We start from the raw sequence: 17,734 nt of genomic DNA on the forward strand, positions 1-17,734 counted from the left end.
ACTTTTTATACAGTATCTGTCATTAACAACGTCCTCCTTCTTAAAATTCTATTCTTTTGGCTCTTCTGGTAAAACTCTTTCCTCACTTTTCTCTTGCCTCTCCGGCCAACCTCCCTCAGCTTTCTACCATGGGTGGGCTTCTTTTTTTCTCTTAAATGTTAGGGTTTCCCAAGACTGTGTGTCCTGTGAACTCTACTCTTATTAAACATGACTTCTAGTGACCTCATCCTAATCTATGAATTCAACTTACACATGTAAAACTCTCTATACCCAAATGTACAGCTTCCAACTAGAGGAGACAAAAAACAATGGGATATTTCAAGGTATCCTGTCTACCAAACATGGGCAACATCATCTTTATTCTGTAAATTTTACCCTCTTTCTATATTTTATACAGCTGTGATTACTACTGAAATTCCCAGGTTGGTAATTTAGGAATTATTTTAGGTTCCTGCCTCTCAGGTACCCATATTCAATCAGTCATCAAATTTTGAAGGTTTACCTTTACACCTTAAGAATGTGTTCCTTCATGGCTCTTCCTAGAATCTCTACTTTAGATCATGTATTTTCATAAAAAAACACCTTGATACTTTCCTATTCTGTCTGCAACCTGCAACCTCTCTCTTATCTACATGCTATACCACTTTTCATGTGATTTTTTTTAATAAATGAAAAATGTGTTTACCAGTGACTCACAGCATGTGTTCTTGTGTATTCTTTGTTTCCTCTATTTAGGATGACCTCTGTCCACCTCCCTTTCTACCTATTTAAATTCCACGTCTTTCTAAGTTCAACTCTTCTGTCTCCCTCTCTAGAAAGCTCCTCCTTTTGTGCTGGCGCATCACCCTCGGCACGTATCTTTCCTAAAATATGTGATTCCACAGCAATCACTGATTAATTTAATTATTCCCCACTAAAGAGGAAGCAACAAGAGGCTAACTAACCTTGTTTGCCACTGTACTCTCATCAGCCAGCACATGTTTATTCATGTTCAAAGTATGCATGAATGATTTTTCAAAATTTTTGTTTAAATAGGAACTCATATAAACACATCCATAACCAGCACTGACTGTTAGTAAAGTTGTGGTGTAAACAAAAATACATAAGACAGGAAAAAATTTAAATAGGGCCAGGTCTATAAATTCATGTTGCTTTTCCAAAAGAATTTGAGTTGTGCATGGGGGTCAGAGAGCAGATTCCTATTAGGGCGTCTCTGAGCTTATGAATATAAAAATTGACCAAGGAACTATGGATTAGAGTGCTACTCACTATTCTACATTATATTACAAATCTGTGCTCGTAACAGAGACAGTGGTATGATTAAAAGAAAAAAAAAATACAGTGATTGTGATCCATCCTTAAAACTTATGTCCTTAATGAAACAAAAATAAAGAAGGATTTGCTACTGTAAACCCATTTATTAAGGTCTTGCCACAACGCACTGACCGAGTGAAAAATATTAGCTCTCAGAACTCTTTCAGATTTTTGTTGTGGTTGTTTGTTTTTTGAGGGAAGTTTTTTGTTATCTTATTTTCGTAATTAATTGTAGTATATACTCAAAGGAGCATAAATTTCTTAAGGACAAAACTGGATCACTGGAGAGTAAATACATAAAGCAAGCTGTTTAGAAAAAAATATTTAGTAAGAGTTCCAGTTTCCCTATCTGTATGTCATCTTAGTCCTGACCTAAACATAGTAAGTTTGCTTTAATTACAAATTTTTGTTATAGAAAACTGGTAGTGAAACTAAGGCTTGAGATTCTACTTCCAATTATGACTCAATGTTATACTGTTCCAGGAACCCAGCCTATAAACCTAGATCCAGAAAAGCCATCTCAAAATAAATTTTGTCGTTCACAGGAAGAACTCAAGAGAACATTGTATGGAATGGGAAAAAATTGTCACCAATGTGAAACTGTAAAAACATTTTTTTAAATGTGAAAGATTCATCTCACATAGTTTAAGAATCGAATTTTTCAAACATACCTTGTCCATTAATTTACTTGCATGAAGACTCAAGCTATTGAAGAATATTTTTTTGCTTAGCAAATGCATTTCTTCAATGGTAGTCAGTAATGTAGTTGCACTATTTCCAACAATGCCACTAAAAGCAAAGAATATTTCAGGTTGCAAAACAACAGCTAAAACAATTCTTTAACTGAGTACAATTCCTTTAAAAGATCTAGATTTAGGGGCACCTAAGTAGTTCAGTCGGTTAAGCAACCGACTCCTGATTTCAGCTCAGGTCCCGATCTCAGGGTTGTGAGACCGAGCCCCACGTCAGGCTCTGTGCTGGACATGGAGCCTGCTTGAGATTCTCTCTCCTTCTCTGCCCCTTCTGCACCCCCCACCCACGCTCTCTTGCTCTAAAAACAAAACACAAAACAAAAAAATTAAATAAATAAAAAATCTAGATATAAGTAAAAGTGTGTATATAGAATATAAACTGTGAATTAACAACAACTACTCTAGCTTCATAAAGGTTTTTTTTTTTTTTAAAGAGTTAGGTGATGAATAAATGGTTTCAATGTTGCACAATCTCTTTTAGAAAAACAGACACTTAATACACAAATCCAACTCTCTATCTTTCTCTATGACAGTAAATTCATGTCTTGATTATCCAAGACCTAATTTTAATTTGAAGGAAGCCATTCCATCAGTAGCTCTATTCATAAAATATTTAAATTTTATTAACACTGAGTTATCCTTTCAATTAAAACTCTTACACCATATCCTATTTATAGTTTTTCAATTTTTACACAGCTGCCTAAATAGCAGTGTATTTAGACTAATTATGAAAAATCTGGCAGTATTTTAAAATATTTAATTATTAGCACATTCTATACTCCTTAATTTGTTATGAAATTTCTTAGACCTATCCAAGGAGTTTCTCATTTTTGCCAAAATGTAAGACAAGCATGTATATAAAACAATTCCCAATTTTATTCTCCAAATTCATGTACTGAAAGTCATTTAAAAATGTGATGTTAGGGGATAAAGTTTTTGTTAATGTGAAAAATGTCTCAAAATAAATATAATGGCACTGATAAATACCAGATGATACTAAGCAAAAAGAAAATCAGCAAATTTAGAGAAAACTGATATGCTACATGATACATTATAAAAGCAAATACTAAATCTACATATTTCAATACATTCTGAAACTGAAACAAACTGGAATGAATTCTTACATATTTAATGCAGACAAAGCAAATTAATAGTTAAAATATATATATATATATAAAGCAAATAGCACAGTAAAAGCAAATTCCTAAAGAGGCAGACATAATTTCTACATCTTAAAAAAAAGAATTTTGGTTAAAAATATTATAAGCAAAACACCAAACTAAATTGAAAGAAATTCTCATACATGCCTACACATACAATAAAAGTAAGTATGCCTCTGAATAAAAGTATACCATCCCAAGCAATGGGGGAAAACAATAAATGGATACATACAGAAACTGATCTTTTATTTCTTTTTTGTATTTTTTAAAGATTTTATTTATTTTGAGAGGGGAGGAATGGGAGCGAAAGCAGGAAGATGGGCAGAGGAAGAAAGAAAATCTCAAGCAGACTCTCCCCTGAGCATGTAGCCCAACACAGGGCTCGATCTTACAACCCTAATATGATGACCTGAGCTGAAACCAAGAGTTGGACACTTAACCGACGGAGCCACCCAGGCACTGCAGAAAGTGGTATTTTAATGAAAATTAAGATACCAAGATACGTGTACATTCATTTTTTAAAAAATGGAGTTATCAACCATATTTGGCAACTAGTCAGATCTAGAATTTACTAGTGTTTACTAAGTACTCACTAGGTACTAGTCACTGGGCTAGATACTTGTAGATGCTTTTTGTATTTCACTCCATATTTCTACCCAATATGCTTATCCTCCCATTACATCTTTCAATTTTAGGTATTATATAGAAAAGCCCCGCTACAGAAGATGAGAGTTAAATTTTCTTACATAATTCTCATCCCCCCACGACAACATACCCAAGCTTCATCTTTCCCAGGTTCCCTAATAGTTATGTCATAGGGTTCTGGTGAATAAATACTCAATGTTTACATTATTACAAGCACGTAAATACTATTCAGAACTGTCCAAGGCATCAGAGATTTCAACATAAGGAGGGAACAGGCTGATAAAAAAGACAAAACCCTATGTCACAGTCTTGTACTAGGCCTAAAGAGCAACCAATTCAGACTGAAGAAAGAGAAAGGGGTCTCCAAGATGAATGTGAAAAGGGGAGAGGAGAGAGAAGTTGGGAAGGAGTGGTTGATGTGCTTGACTATATGGTGAGAAAATGTAGTCTACTTAAGAGTTTGGGTCTGAAATAGTGATAAGGACATAGGAAAGTAAACAAGTACAAAAACAAAGCGATTATTAACTATAGAGAGAAAAAGTTTTACAGGAAAGGAAATGTAATCAAAGTATGCTGGATTCCCTGTTTTTATGGATTCTACATCTTCCTTTTCTTGGTTTACTATGGCCTTCTGATGGAATCCATCCATTCAGAGTTTTAGTGTATAGGACGCAAAATATTTTTGAAAATTGTGTCACCCACTTTTCCCCAACATGATTGGCTGTTCCTTTTCAATTTTCTTTGTGGGTTTCTTTTCTTCTAACCTCTAAATATTAGAGTTTCCCAAGACTTAGTCCTAGGCCTCTTCTTTATCTATAATCACATTAAGTGATCTTACCTAGCCTAAATGCTTCAAATACCATCTATATATTGCAAACTATGAGATTTATAGGTTCAGTCCTGATTTCTCTACTATCTGCTCACTCAACATCTCCCACTGAATGTTCATAGGGATGCTATACCCAACATAGTCAAAAGTGGGCTGGACTCTTAACTACCCATCCACTCCCATCAAACTGTCCTCTCTAGAACCCTCCCTCCCTCTCAGCAAATGACAATACCACTCGTCCAACTTCAAATCAAAAGCCAAGAATTCATCCCTGACTCCTCACATCTCACCCTTTCTAGTCCATGTAACCTCTTATCTCTGGAAACAACTACTTTTCACCCCCTCCAAGACTATCACCCTCCTCTGATTCAACTGTCTCTGCTCAGAACACAGCTTCCTAAATACCATCCTTGTTCCCCTTTACTCCACTATACTACCTTATCCATACATGCCCAGAGTCACCTTATATCACCAATCAGCTCAAGTCACTGAAACACCCATCTCCCCCGCCACACACATATCTTTGACCCACTCAGTATAAAACCTAAATCCTCACCACAGCCTATAAAGTCCTACATGATCTGGCCTCTGCCTACCTTTCTGATTTCATCCATACCTACTCCTGCCATTCACTCTACTCCAACCACTGGCCTTCCTTCTGGTCCTCTAAAATGGAAGCTTTTTCTGGCCTCAGGGCCAGACCATACCCTGTGAAGGACACTCTTCTCTGAGATCTTTACATGCCCAACTCCTTCAAGCTCTTTAGGTCTATACTCAAACATCACCTCCACCAAAAGGCCTTTGAAACAGCTGCATGTGCATACACCTGCTCATCATATGTGGTCACTCTCTATGCTTTATTTACTTCCTCCTGCTTTATTTCTCTTCAGTACCCTTATCATGTTAAAATTATTATTCTATACTTCTTCCCCCCCATTAGAGTATATGTTTAAGTTATTCTGTTCACTGTTATTTCTTTAGCATCTAGAAGAGTGACATTTATAGCCTGTTTTTTTAATTAACTAAAGGAAGAAATATGTGAACAAGTAAAAAAGTACTTGGAAAAAATGTATCAAAAGATCCAATTGTCATCCTCAAAATCATCATCTTCAAAGACAGAAAAATTATAATTCTCAGAGTCTAAGCAAGCTATTACCTTTAGAATCCAAATGATTTTTTTCTTAGCATTATTTGCATTAGAAACTGAGTTATCATTACCTTCAAATAATAAATTTCATGCAGTACCATCATGGGTATTACTACATAATGTAAAAATGATTTTTTGCCTAATACAGCATTAGTTACAGTGTTCACTACTATTAGCTGCTCTTGTGTTTCCTCAGTACGGACCATTCTCTTATTTTAGGAAGCTTCTAACATCACAATTGGAACTAATTTATTGCTTTTGAGTCATAGCAAGTGGTGGTAATAAATTTGTATCTAAAATGTTAGAGGACTACCCAAATCCTCTCTGATTAGTTTTATAGCCTGTGGCTTGTTGGTTTTGCTTAAAAATGTGAAACTCATCTCTTAGCTGTGAAGTTTTGGGTGGCTAACCTCAGCTATTAGAAGGTAGGTAACATCACTGCCATAGTCTTTTGGTGCTTCTTGAACTAGTGATCCCTGTGCCTCTCCTGGATCTATTAGTTATGATAACCCCTCTTGGATTTTAACAATTGGATTTCTGTTCTTGATTCTTTCTTACTAAATGAAAAGTAATTGTTAAATCATTTTTAGTGGACTAATATGGAAACTACCAAACACACAGCTTGAAAGGACAGTGTTTTAACACAACTATGCATGGAATAAGGTATTACAGTGACATAATAAAACTCAAGTGTATACCACCTCTACAAAGTAAAAATAAATGCACCCTTTAGAGTCAAAGATCGTATTATAGAGAAAACAAATGGTTCCTAATAAAATAAAGTAGCTTTTATTTAAAGAAGATAAAGTAGCTTTTATTTAAAGCTAAATGATAAAGAATTTACATTATCTATGTCGGGGATAGGACACATCACTTATTGTGCCCTATTTTGAATATAATGTATAGTTACATCAGGTGCCACGTATCTCTTTTACTAATGCAAGAGGTTTAAAAATGTACTTACCCTATAAACTTACACTGCTATAAGCTGTATGTGTGTACGTGCATGTGTGTGAGGGTGTGTACGTTTATGTTTAGAGAGGAAAAGGAAATAAAAGACCTCAAAATATACCACAAATAATATATATATATAATGATTCATACAGTGTGGAGGTTCTTCTAGTTATATTTAGTTGTACAAATGGTGAAAACAAAACAAAACAAAACAAAAAAACCAGAAAACAAAACCCTTATACTATGCTTTAACTGAAATGATGTATCACATAGGATTTAATAAAGCACATTTAACCTTTCCCTTACCTGATTGTATGATGGTAAAATTTGAGGAGGTTAGAAATTTTATATAATAAAACTGCTCCAGGTTCAGCAACTATCACTTGCTCAATTCGAACCTATTAAAACATGTGAAAAAAAAAATCAAAATTTCGTAAAGGCATAACTTTCCTTCAATAATCAGAGGTGGTATAAACAGCATTTAAAAAGATAAAATCTAATTATTGTAGAAATCACAAAATTCCCTCTAAGTAATTTCTGAATATTAAATTATAGGGGATAGTAAAATAACACATTTTAACACAGATATACTCTACAAAGCAAAAAAAAACACAAAGAATAAACAACAAAACCCAGATCCACTACCTACAGAATTTGGCTCAAGGCAGTTGCTACCAGAAATAATACAATGATGAGGTCACTGTGAGGTTTTTCACCAGATTATAATGGAATTCAGCTCAGCACTATTTGCAAAGCAGCTGTTACATCCCTAAAAACAGGTTATCACTGCAAATGCTGCTCTACCACTAAATACACAGGGAAAAAAAAAATGAAAGAATTCTTATCTTCAAACTATTACACCAAATTTCCTTTTTTATTAGACAATACAGACAAAGCTTAAATGAGCACCAACATATGAATTCTTATCTTCAAACTATTACACCAAATTTCCTTTTTTATTAGACAATAACGGACAAAGCTTAAATGAGCACCAACATATATGTCTAATTATGGCTACCAGGGCCATAATCAGATCTACTTCTAAGTTAACTTGATCTCTCTTAAGATTAACTACTAGGAATCTTAATTAAATTCCATTCCTTACTGATCTTGCCCTTACTTTTCCCTAATTAATGGATACCATCTAAATCACATTGATAATGCGCTTATTTACGTATTGTACCTGTTCTGAGCTGCGGCTTACATTGTGTCATCTTGTTTCCTAATGAGATTCTAAACAGAGACATTGTGTTTTCTGCTTCTTTTACATCTCTACAGCATCTGGTAGAACAGTGCATACACAACAGATGCTTAATACACCCTTTTTAAAACTGAAGTTTCTCTATACTTAGATTTTGGAATATGTCATAATGCCAACATATGTGACTTGCTAAGACAGATTTTATAAATGTATATATGTGAGCATATAAAACCCTCTTAGACTACAGAAATTAAATAACCCTTACATGAATATGTTTATGAAATTTATACATCTTTTGGCATAAAGTACTAGTGAGCTAACTGACACACATTATTAATCATGAAAAACCATGATTTTTCATGTTACAATTTCTTTCTAGGTCCAAGGCCTGGATCAATAGTGATTTAAATTTATATTATATCAATAAAAGTGATCCCTTCTGAATTTTAATGTAATTATTAGGACAAAATATAAAAGATATTAATTACAGACAGACAGCTCTTCTCTAGTACATTTATAACAGCAGAGAACCCATCATAATTTATGAGGCTCAGAGCATACAGTACACTGAGTTTTTATTAAAAGAGATAGAATTCAAATGTTAGCTGGTAATCTATCTGCAATCCAGAACATTCACATAAAAGAAATATCATTTTACCACCTATGGACTTGAAAAACAAAGATTTAACACATTAATTCTGATAAGTCCAGCCACAACTCTGAAATGAAGATACCTGTAAAGTAACAGGCTTGACCTGATGATCCACAGCATCTTCTCCACAGTATACGCAATGTTAAGCTTAAACACAAATTTTTAAAACTGGAAATAATAATAACTTACGCATACATTTACAAATATATAGTTTACTACCTAGGAAGTTCTGCTTTAGTAACTCACACAGTAAAGGATAAATACAGGGTAGAGTAAACCAAATCCACAGTTTTGCAAGGGTATCCCTCATTACCATTACAACCTTTTCCTTATGCTTCTAAAAATCACTATCTCCCCTTTCCTAAAAAGGATTCACTCTTAAAAAGAAACAAGACCGAATGAGATATTTAACCAAAAGATCCAATAGCATATACCATTATGAAAAGTTTAGCGGCTTATCAGGACAAAAAAAAATTTCTATTAATGGAATGTAATTAATGCAATGTAAAAATTTTTATATTACTGGAATATAAAATGTCACTAAAAAATTTCAGATTACAATTGCAAAAGAAATGTTAAAGTAAGTTTTTATTTGTTTTCTCAGCTGACAACTACAGTATATCAACTGAGTATTGGATACCCAAATGAAGTTATATAGGAAGAAAATTCTGAAAATAATGTAAATTGTCATAAGTATATAAAGGAAGAGAAGAATTGTTGGATCATATAATGTATCACTATCAAGCTAATTTGACACGTAACTTCTATAAACATCTGTTACATATTCTCTGGAGTATGCATTTAATTTACTATCATATGAAAAGATCTAAGGTTTCTGTCACTTCAGACAATAAAAGGATTTTTTTTTTAATTTTACAGTAGAAATATTTTTGCTTGCTTACTAGTTTTTTCTTCACCTTTTGATATCTGACATTAAAATTTCACAGGCAGTCACAATAATGCCCTACAATTGTTATAAACACCTTTTGGGACATAAACATTTAGGAAGATGAAATGAAGTACATTTTAAAACAAAGGCATAAATTTCTTTATATAAGCAAGGTTATTAATTTAATATTTTTAACATCATAATAACATTTCTTACTCAGACCAGAACAAGAAACACTAAAGTTCATCCCAATCCTCAGATTCTAGAATTATATTGTATACAATCACTTTAACAACAACAAGAAAAGTTATCAGTAATAAAAGAACATAATATCCTAACTAAGGAAGGGGGTAGAGGGAGATAAGGCAGATAAAATATAATTTATTGACCAACGCAATTTATTTATTGTTATGACTCCGCGTTCCCACTAACTCTATGTAGTTAGGAAAAAAATACGCAAATTGTAGATAGAGAAATATTTTTATTCTCTCCTTTCTTTTTTTAATCTTTCCAATAACTGCTAGTATACAAAACAAGCAACATTTACGTGAGTATAAATGTCTGAAAATCTGTTAAAAAAAAAAAAAAGAAAAGAATTTCTGTTAAGGTTCATAGATTTGGGACGCCTGGGTGGTTCAGTCAGTTAAGCCTCTGCCTTCAGCTCAGGTCATGATCTCAGGGTCCTGGGATCGAGCCCTACATCGGGCTCTCTGCTCGGCAGGGAGCCTGCTTGCCCCTCTCTCTCTGCCTGCCTCTGTGCCTACTTGTGACCTCTCTCTCTGTGTCAAATAAATAAATAAAATCTTCAAAAAAAAAAAAGAGTTCATAGGTTAGTTATTTCAAGGGACTTTTTCTCAATTTATTAACATAAATTACCATGGAAAACATAATATGGTAAGAAAAATAAGTGAATATATGCAAACTAAGAATATTTCAAATTTTCTTCCTTAGAAAGAAAATTGACAATGATTACTTTAAAATGTATTTTATTATCTTACACTAATGTGTTAACTTGAGAAAATTATAGCTTGACTTCAAGCTGTTAACAGTTTTTTTTTTTTTTTTTAAACTCACAGGAATATTTAGCCAGATGCCATATAACATATATAAAAAACAAAATATTTACCTTTAGAGGCCTACACACACCCTCGGTAATGTGCCCAACAACCTCCTGGATATTTTCTTCAACACCTATAATTAATTATAACATAACTGGAAATTTTTTTTCCATATTACACATACGTTCAAAAAACTAAGATACAATAATGCATATGATTAATGGCACTAATTACAAACATTTAAAATAACATAACATTATTTTATTAAGTTCAGTATCTGTTAGGACATTATTACGTTAACATCTGGGTCTAGAGCCTTGTTAATTTATTGCACTGCTGACTAATAAAATGAACATTACTTCTTTGTGAAAAAGAGTAAATGTATGAGTCACAGGAAAAAATGACTAGGAAACATATTAACTGAAGGAAGTGATGTGAAGATGTGTTAGTATTTGTTCTACAAATGTCTTAATCTGGGCACTAGTGCCGAACACAGAAGCTGAGCTTATAAAGATGGAAAGCACACCTTGTAATCTAACAGGAAAACTGGCATTTACTAAATACTGACTATTTACCAAGCTCCTGTCTACTTGGCATTTACTGCCTGCAACCGCCTTCTTTTTTACACATAGAGAAGCTGAGGCCTGGAAGAATGAAGCCATTCCCAAAGAATAACCCATTTCACCCACCTCTGATCTATATTCTTCCGACCTCTTCACACTGCCTCTCATCTGTACTTCACTAAAACATTTTTTAAGAAATTCATTCTTTTAAACTAGGTTAATTAGGATAACAGAAAACAACTTTAAAAAGTTCAGACCTTGTGCCAATCAAACATACCTGCTGAGTCTAATCTGTATATCAAAGAGTGAAAAAAAATGAGGAAGGGTGAGTAATGATCTTCCCCATCTATACACTAGCCTCTCCTGGAGATCACATTGTGAGCCAGAAGGACGTGGGGCTGGGCAATGCAACACAGTCAAGTGATACCAGTCACAATATTTCCCTTTAATTCCTAACAAAAATAGAGTATCTTCATTTTCCATTTACCCATCAGTATTGTTGTCACAATACTAAGAAGATCTGGAGTTCTGTAAGTAACAGACATAGTGACTCAAAAATCATCCATTTTTGTCTTCCTTGAAAGCAAGACCAAAACTTTAAGTACAATTAGTACTACATGAGTAATTATTCAAAAACTTTAAAACAGTCACATGAGAATGAATAAAGTGGTTGGGTAGTAGAAAAGAAGTAGTATAGCTTCATAACCTCAACTCAGTCTGATTACTCATAGTTAAGAGGAAGATAATACCACCTCTCACCTTTAAAGTGGGGCATGGAACACCTGAGACAGTGGATGCTACATGCTCCAGAAGTGCCTTGAAAGTGAGGCAGGGGAGTCTAGGCCTGCTATGGGAAGGCTACAAGGGACCAGTACACGAGTGTGAACGGCTGTGTGACAGGAAAGTGATGCTGAGAGAAGCTTATTAGCAGAAAAGGGAAACCAGAGAGGAAAATTAAGTAGGGTGCTTAATGTGGCACCTGTGTGTGAAGAGTTTAACTCTGTGAAGCTGACAGCAATAAGAATAGAAACAGAGAGGCCCTGGGTTATTTTCTATACTTAGACATTAGGAATAACAACAGAGGACCCACCTTGTATAGTTACATGCTTTAAGAGAGCTTCAAGGTGTTCTTTTTCAGAAGCAGTAGCTTGATGGAGCCAAGCCAACATATCTCCTACATATCTAGTGCAAAAACTAAATGTTAGTGAAGAGTTCCTTCGGAAAAACATCAAATATTCCAACACTGTCTGATTACTATACCTCAAAGGATCATGGGAGTGCATTTCAATGGGTCTTGGTGTGCCTCCTGGGCCCCCTCTTGTAAGAGCATCAATAAATCCACGAACAACAGTGCTTCTTCTGGCTGTTCCAAATTCATCTAAGGTATACCTAGAAGAAACAAGTTATTTGAAAAACAGATGTGTTTCTTTTTAATGGGTATATCCAATTATTCATGCAATTTCTGAGATAAGCAAGACATCTACAGCTTCTTTACACAACTCTCTCAAGCAATTCTGTTTTTAAACAACAAAAAATATTTATGAAATAAATTTATCATAATGAAAAGCCAGTCTAAAGTTCCCTTTAGAACTTTAGAACTTTAATTGGAATTCGGGATTGATAACAGGGGCAATGGCAATAAGGGACAGAGCAGTGGGTCTGGTAAAAGTAAAAATCAAGGAAAGGTGAAATCGTGATTCTTTAGGTTTTGGTAACCTCGGAGCCCAAAACATGATGTTCTAGTGTTCACAAAAGCCATAATATCTAGTTCTCAGAAGACTGCTTACAGTTAGAACTCTGCAATCCAAAAAACATTTTTTTCTTCCACCATCAAAACTTTCCTGAACATATTATCCATACCTAAAAGCTTATTTTGACTCTAATACTAGACATATGTTCTTTAAATTTACTGACCAATGAGGCATACAGAGTAAAAACTTTTTAATGTATATTTAGAAGTGATCTATTGTGGTTAAAAGGAAAAAAAAAAAAAGACTTCCTAAAGTGAAGGAGTTTACAGGAAAGGGAACTTTAAACTAGGAGATCGATTCAGGGTGAAATCACAGGATGGCCTGGAGTTGCCAAGAGTGCACATTTCTCTGACTAGAATCATCCTTGGTTTCCCACTATTACCACCATTCCTTACATCCACCCACCATTCAAAGTTCTTACCATTTTAAAAGTACACAGGAAAAGAAGAAATTTTTATTGCAATCCAATGTCAATGGATTCCAGACCCATGAACTTTTAAATCTCTAGAGTTTCTAACAGACAACAGACTTCATATTAAGAATTATTTCATACCTTACATATAAACCAAATTACCAAAATTTGGGATTTGGGTTTCCAAAAGAATTAATTTCTTCCACTACTGTAAAAACTATACTGCTTTCTTTAATATGCTACTGATTGAACAAAAAAAAATCCACATTTTTTTCAGGGATGCCTGGGTGGCTCAGTCAGGTAAGTGACCAACTCTTGATTTCAGCACAGGTCATGATCTCAGAGTCATGAGACTGAGTCCTATGTTGGTTCCATGCTCAGCAGGGAGTCTGCTTGAGATTCTCTTGCTCCCTCTGCCCCTTCCCCTGCTCACACGCACATACTCTCTCTCAATAAATAAAATGATTAAACTTTTTAAAAAAATCTTAAAAAATAAAAAATAAAATCCATTTTTAAACATAAGAAAGCTGGAAGAGGGAATATTTTTAAATAAAAGGGAAAGTATAGTAAAGTGGTTAATATCTACAAATTTGTAGGAATCTGAATCTTTTTAAAGGGCTGTTCACTAGAAACCAGATCATGGTTTTTTGTGTTTGGCTTCAATTAAAAGGAAACGGCTCTGATATTCTCTGTAGTGACATACTAGCAATATGTCAAGATGAAATGCATTATCCCGCCAAGCTCTAAGCACACGATGACCTTGTAAGCACTTTCTATTTTTTAAAACAAATTAGAACCAAAATGCTTTGCTTTGCTTTTCCCTTGTGCTCTTAAATTTGTACGTTTAGTGTAAAGGATGCATTCCTTTAAATGATCACCAACTCTATGAAATGACTTCTAATCAGATCATTACTTACAGCATAAAATTCACAACTTTTAACTTCTCAAATACATAAAACTCATCCTCAGAACCCACAATAAACAGAAGCAATGTAAATTCTGTTTCTAGGTCTATTTACTCTGACTGACCACAAGCTGTGTCAGAAACCGGTGAATTCACTGGCATTTTAAATGGGGGTAGGGGTGAATTATCAAGCCTGACAAACACTGGACTCTGATCTGTATAATTATATGAAATACACATATACATTAATATGAATGTTAATCTCCCTGGAACAACAGATATAATTCGAAGCAAAAGCAGCACGCACTACAATGAATCTTCAATGACATCCATATATGTGAAACACTTTTTCCCAGAGAAAGAATACTTTGACTAAAAAGAGATTATTTCCCAAGAAAGGTCAAAAATTCAAAATGAGCTTTACAAAGGTGAGTGTTACAATTATATAAATATTCTAAAATGTCTCTAGCTAAAATTAAAAATTAAACTCCTCATTTTTAATGTCTATAGCAAAAAAAAGAAAAAATCTGGTCAAAAAGCAAATTAAAATATGAAAAATGTTGGTCAAAACCAAATTAAAGAATCGTGTAAAAGCCTCCAAGAAATGTAACAAAAACATAAAGAATGAAGAAATCAGCAAATTACTACATTCTTTAACACTTTATATTCTGAAGGTGGACCAAAGGAAGAAAGATATCAATCTACTTATAATAAATTTATTTATTTAAAAAAGATATTTCTTTTTTTTCTTCTTTTGAAAATTTTTTTAAAAATTTATTCACTTGAGAGAGAGAACACGGGCAGCGCGGAGAGGCAGAGTGAGAGGAAGCAGCAGAATCCTCAATGAGTTAGGAACCTGAGGCGGGCTCAATCCCAGGACCCAGCGATCCCAGGACCCAGAGATCATGACCTGACCTGAGCTGAAGGCAGCCACTTAACCATCTGAGCCACCCAGGCACCCCTACGAAGAAATTTCTATACTTGACTTATTAAAAATTAATAATGCATTAGCACTCCACAGTTACATACTGCCTAATAAAAACTGGGTGGAAACTCCTCTCAAGGACTTCAATAATTACCATTTTTCTTGCACAGGATACCTACCCTTTTGAGAAAGACTAAGGTCAGAGAAGCTTTTACACATCACTTAAATAAAGTTCATATAGTGCCATCTGGTGGTTAACATGATACATTGTTAAATTTTTCCTAAATTTAGAGAAACCACCACTTTGGAGATAAATGATTACTTAATGAAAGGCCAATTTTCTTTTTTAACATTCATCTTATGGGAATCAATTGGTCTTAAAAATCCTCCTCCTTTCCAAGTTAACTTTCAAATGCCTCTTACAATCTTCCAACTGCACCGCTGCCTTCCCTATTCCCTGGCATGTGTCCCTTCAATATAAATCTTTTTTGCCCATTATAGTTCTATTCCATGTCTTTCAAGCTTTTCCTGGCGGTCATAACAGACTCTAAATATCTCTCTGTGGCTGACAACTTTCCAGTTTATCTCCTTCCAAAATAAAAATAATAGCTAATATTTAGTGGAAAGCAAAGCATTATGCTAAACACCTGATGTGAACAATTTAATTTAATATTCACAAAGACCCTGTAAAATAGGCACTATTTTTATCCTCACTTAAGGAAACTGGGGTTTATGAAAGTAGAGGGGCTCGCCAAAAAATCTAATTCAGAGCTCACCTTCTAAACTATTATGCAATATTGCTCCTTTCCAAGTGTTTATTGAGAATCAAAATTTAGTAAAAATATATTTATATGGTAGGAGTCAGTTGACCAAAACACACAAAGGCATTTTTTTAAACAAATACTAACCTTGTGAACAAATATGAATCTGTGGACAATGTAACACTTGACTAAAATCAAATATCAAATATTTCCAGCACTAAAAGACTCTCATAATTAAACACCAATACCTTAAAGTAAAAAGGCTGGGAAAGAAATTCCAAGGTAGATAAAATCTGCTGAGCTGGTGAGCCATGGTGAACAAGGTTTATCACATATCCATGCACCATGTTCAGGGCTATCACGATGCAGCTCTTGCTGCCAACCCAGCACCCAATGCAAGCTTTTACAATCAATTTCACAAAAATATATGTTGTTTTTCAATCTACATCTCTGCACCTGCTGTTCCCTCAACTTGGGATGTTCTCAATTCCCTTCTCTTCCTGACAAATGCCTATTCAACCCTGAGAACTCAAGTGAAACCTATTTCCCAGAGGAAACCTTCCCTAATGTTCATTCCTTTCCCCTAGCACAGAACACTTGAGCCACACAGCACCAGACACACGGACTCTAAAATAGCAATCACTGTAGTCATTAAAATGGATGTGTTTGTACCTGTTCCCATAAAATAAAGCAAGTTGAGGGCAGAGTTTTATTGATGTTATGTCTCTAGCACATAGAACTGTGCTTAACATAGAGTAAGTACTCAGTAAGTACTCCTGGAATGTTATTATTTTACACAGCTGTCCCAGCATTTGTGTTCTGAAAACTTAGAGGCTAAGCAACGTTCCAATCAGAAAGAATAATGGGGAGATACTCTAAAACTATTACAAGCCTCTGAAAGACATGACTCAGAGCAAGACTGAATGCCTATGTGGAGTCCCCTAGTTTTCTGTTTCCCATATTGTAACTCCCCACTTGATCTATTTCCATACTACTGCAGAAATTAAAAATAAAAATTTACTTCTATTTTATATAAAGAATAAAATTAAAATATAGAATAAAAATATGTGAACAATTAATAATGCATGGAGTTTTTATACAAATTACCATCATACACCTCTTGGCCGGCATAAATTATTGAATCAAACACCTGAACTCCTTCTTTTCTTGAATCTTATTAATGGAATCCTGATTTTAAATTTTCTTTTTTTCATTTCTGGGAAATTATATATCTCAGTCCCCTATCTGACCTCCTTCTCTCTAGGGAAGGGCTGATAAAGGAGCTTTAGTTTCATACAATTCTAAGGTAGTTAATGAGATGATAGACTGAGGAAAAGCCCCTTAACCTCTACATAAATAAAGGGTAGTCTAGATATAGGGACATCCTGCTTTTCCCCTCCATATGGCATTCTATAATACACAAAGAGCAAATAAGCTGATGCTCCAATGATACACATATGAAAATATCACTATAAATTATATTACTCAAACTACTGTATATAAATTTAATAATACTGAAAGCCAGCATAACTCATCAAAGAAAAAGTAGATTTATTTTTTTTAAATTAGGAAAAAGTCACCAACTTATATAAGACAGGTCTATCCTGCAGGGCTTCCATAGCCTGAGTTAATACTGGAGATATGTCACATGATTCTTGGGTCAATGTTCTGCATTCACCTGAAAAACAGTTAACATATAATTATAGCCCTTATTAAATTAAAATTAGGTCATACACCTAGAGTCTAAAGTCTTAACAAATATTACATGAAAAAATGCTCAGAAGAACTTAGAGAATATGCCAATCAAAACTATTTTA

The 17,734-nt window shown here is 34.2% G+C and overlaps 1 protein-coding gene across 2 annotated transcripts in view; it reads right to left on the reverse strand.

Moving 5' to 3' along the window:
- The window catches only part of COG6 (component of oligomeric golgi complex 6), an 84,153-nt gene that overhangs the window by 44,730 nt on the left and 21,689 nt on the right, over window positions 1–17,734 (reverse strand). For both annotated transcript variants that reach the window (XM_080799744.1, XM_080799745.1), the window contains exons 8-13: window positions 17,502–17,595; window positions 12,425–12,553; window positions 12,255–12,346; window positions 10,670–10,734; window positions 7,108–7,199; window positions 1,986–2,103 (exon numbers count right to left, since the gene is read on the reverse strand). In XM_080799744.1, coding sequence (XP_080655870.1) covers window positions 1,986–2,103; window positions 7,108–7,199; window positions 10,670–10,734; window positions 12,255–12,346; window positions 12,425–12,553; window positions 17,502–17,595 — 590 coding nt within the window. The remainder of the gene's footprint in view (window positions 1–1,985; window positions 2,104–7,107; window positions 7,200–10,669; window positions 10,735–12,254; window positions 12,347–12,424; window positions 12,554–17,501; window positions 17,596–17,734) is intronic.

This window comes from Martes martes (assembly GCF_963455335.1).
Source record: "Martes martes genome assembly, chromosome: 3".
In the NCBI taxonomy this organism is placed as follows: domain Eukaryota; kingdom Metazoa; phylum Chordata; class Mammalia; order Carnivora; family Mustelidae; genus Martes; species Martes martes.